The sequence below is a fragment of the Myotis davidii genome, unplaced genomic scaffold (genome assembly GCF_000327345.1).
Source record: "Myotis davidii unplaced genomic scaffold, ASM32734v1 scaffold1320, whole genome shotgun sequence".
Taxonomy (NCBI): domain Eukaryota; kingdom Metazoa; phylum Chordata; class Mammalia; order Chiroptera; family Vespertilionidae; genus Myotis; species Myotis davidii.
Window position 1 is genome coordinate 260,841 of NW_006291820.1, and position 3,131 is coordinate 263,971.

Sequence of the window (3,131 nt, forward strand, 5' to 3'; positions counted from 1 at the left end):
GGCGAGAGGGGGGTCAGGGCCTGGCCTGCGGCCGGCTGCCGATTTGGGGAAAACAATCCAAAACCCAGGACCCTCGCTTACAACTGACATCAATAAACCAACCACCCTTTGGGGTAAGGACGTCCCACGCAGTGATGGGTGATGCTAGTACCTCTGCCGGCAGCTTTCCTTGGACGTCTGACATTCACCGTTAGCACCCCTGGGGGGTCCCACGCTCCCCGGGTCCCCCCCTCAGCCAGGATGGGGGTCAGTCGAGGCCTCACAACGCTGGGCCGCCTCCCTGCACGTCCCCATCCCTTTACCCGCCCAGGCCCCGAGTGTGGGAGCCGCTCCCACTCACCAAAGTAGTCGGAGGGCCCGAGACGCCCCACTTCCACGTACTCCTCGTTCGGGGACCGGCGCTGCAGCACGGAGGCTGTGCCCTGTGGACGCCAAGGGGACAGGTGAGGGTCGCCGGGCTGAGGTCACCCACCAGGGGGTCCCCTGTGACGGGGTTCCCCCTCCCACCAGCTCCTTCCCACACCCACAACCGCATTCCCTGCTCCCTCCCCCCGTGGACGGGGGCATGGGGCTGAGCCGTGGCCCGTGATCGCTAATGCGCCTCCCAGCCGGCCATGTCTTCGTGGGAACCCAGGCACCTGCACGTGGCTATTAGCCGACCTTCGCGAAGGCCCAAGGGCTGGGAGGCGTCACGCCTGGCGAGCAGGAGAGCCCGTCTTGGGGTCGCGTCCGGGGAGGCTGCGGCCCCTCCCGCACCCCAGCAGGGCAGCATCTGCGGCCTCGAGGCTCAATGATTAACAGGAGGCGTGGGGACCAGACAGCCGGAGCCGTGACCCCGTGACCCCGAGTGCCTCTGCCTCTGTGGCAGGATGCCTGGGCAGCACGGGTGGGAGGTCCTGGGGGGGGACACTGGTGTGGGGGCGCTGCACAGCACCTCGCCCGCGGGGAACTGGGGCGCCCCTGTTGGTGGGACCCTGATGGCCTGTCCTCTGCAAGCAGGCACCAGCTCATGCGGACGGAGAGCAAGTTACGGACGGCCCAGCACACAGCGTCCCAGAGCTGAGCCCCTGCCAGCTGGTCGCCATCGCCTCCGATTTCCATTCTGAGCCCCCGGAGGTCACAGCTCCCTGCCTCCCGCCTCCCGGGGCTGCGTCCCCTTCACAGGCACGTCTGGCACGCCCGCCACCCATGCAGCACGGGGAGCGTGACCTGGCTTCCCGTGGGCTCCGCTCCGCTCACCGGACCCAGCCTCCTCCGCGGCGCCGGGTTAATGTGTAACGCCCACCGTCTGGGAGCGAGCGGGTCAGGGGACCCCATGGTGCCGCCGTGCCTGGCACCGCTCCCCGGGCCCTTGAGCAGGACGGGCATATGGATGACCGTCTGGACCGAGCTGAACGCTACACCGAGACAAGGAGCCCAGAGGGGAGCCCCGGACCCTCCCACAGGGCCCCCCATCGTCCTGGGTCTGGGTTGGCACAGGCCCTGGCACAGCTCCAGGCTCAGAGCCACGCGGGGGTCCGGTCACCGTGGGGCCCCACGTCTGGAGCCACAGGGCCCAGGACATGAGCCACTGCGCCAGGCGTGATGCCGGACGCCCACACAACCCGCACCTTCTTACTCATGACACACGTGATACCTTCCGCCCACCAGAGGGCAGCTCCGTCCCACACGGGACCCCTCGCCTCTGAGGACAGGGGAGCTCAGGGCTCCTTGGCAGAACCCCAGACGACAGACGTCACCACCAGGTTGTGGGGTGTCAGAGGCCGAGCCCCCAGTGCAGGGGCCACGGGGGACACAGTGAGCCCCGAGGACCCACTGGACACTTCACACTTTCAGCCGCCTCGGCCAGCGGCTCTGTCACACACAGCGAAGGCGTCTCGCTGACCGACACGCCCCAACAGGGTGTCCCCTTCCTGGGACCGCGCTGCCCCTGCACGTCTGTACGAGACGACGCCCCCGACAGCCAGGGGGGAGAGAAGCAGCGCGTGGGCCAGGAGGGGGCTCCCACCAGCAGAGCAGCGTTCCCATGACACGGGGGGCACGTGTGGCCACAGGGGCCCACGAAGCCACGCAGGCCTGGACACAGCGCTGTCCAGGCCGGCTCCCCGGGGCTGCCCAGCAGCACAGACGCCTCAGGGACAGGGGTCTGGGAGTCTTGCTGAGACGCCAGACCATACTCCCCGTGTTCCAGTCGCTGGCTCCAACCCGGCTCTAACAGCAAGCAGGTCCCAGACCCGGGGCCGAGCCCGAGGACGGGAGGGAGCAGTCCTGCCTGCTCTGGGGCGGAGGGCACACGCCACTTTCCTTTCCACTTTCGATTTTTAAACGTTTTTCAACAAAATCAAAAACAAAATTGAGCCCTAGCCCGTGTGGCTCAATGGACAGAGCTCGGCCTGCAGACCAGAGGGTCCCGGGTTCGATTCCAGTCAAGGGCACGTACCTGGGTTGCAGGCTCCTCCCCAGCCCGGGCCCGGGTCGGGGCACATGCAGGAGGCAGCCCATTGATTCTCTCACATGGATGTTCCTCTCTCCCTCCCTCTCCCTTCCTCTCCCTAAAGATCAACGGAAAATATCTTCAGGTGACGACTGGCAGCAGCAGCCTCGGGACCTAGGAAGCCACTGGCTGAGCCTGACGCCAGACGAGGAGGGTCGTTTGCTGGCATCTTTCTGTATCTAAGCAGCTACAGACCCCAGTACCGTGTGCGCGCGCACACACACACACACACACACACACACACACACGTGCACACACACGCGCACGCGCGCGCGCGCACACACACACACACGCATGCAAGCAGTCCTGGGCAGGGCACAGGCCAAACTGATGTGTTGGAATACACACAGACACGTGCACCCAGGCATGCACGTGCACCGGTGCACACACATGCAACATGCGTGTGCGCACAGATCACACAGCCTGTGCCTGTGAACAGCTCTGGGTTTCCTTGGAACAGACGGGCCTGTGCAGACACTTTGAAAGGAGCAGTCATCGAGGCAAAAGCTGCTTCTCCCCGTGGAGTCGCGTCCCCCAAGCCCATTCCAGTCCCAGGGCAGGCGTGTCCCTGAGGGCTCCCCGCCTCCCGTGGCTCCGAGCGGCCGCGGAGCTGCCCACTGCGGCTCTCGGGCTACGT

General features: G+C 66.3%; 1 protein-coding gene across 1 annotated transcript in view; it reads right to left on the reverse strand.

Moving 5' to 3' along the window:
* PRKAR1B (protein kinase cAMP-dependent type I regulatory subunit beta) overlaps positions 1-3,131 on the reverse strand; it is an 80,758-nt gene that overhangs the window by 431 nt on the left and 77,196 nt on the right. Inside the window, exons 9-11 of the mRNA XM_006765255.1 lie at positions 341-422; positions 162-199; positions 1-20 (exon numbers count right to left, since the gene is read on the reverse strand). The exon at positions 1-20 is cut by the window's left edge and continues 431 nt beyond it. Of these exons, the coding sequence (XP_006765318.1) occupies positions 1-20; positions 162-199; positions 341-422 (140 nt within the window). The remainder of the gene's footprint in view (positions 21-161; positions 200-340; positions 423-3,131) is intronic.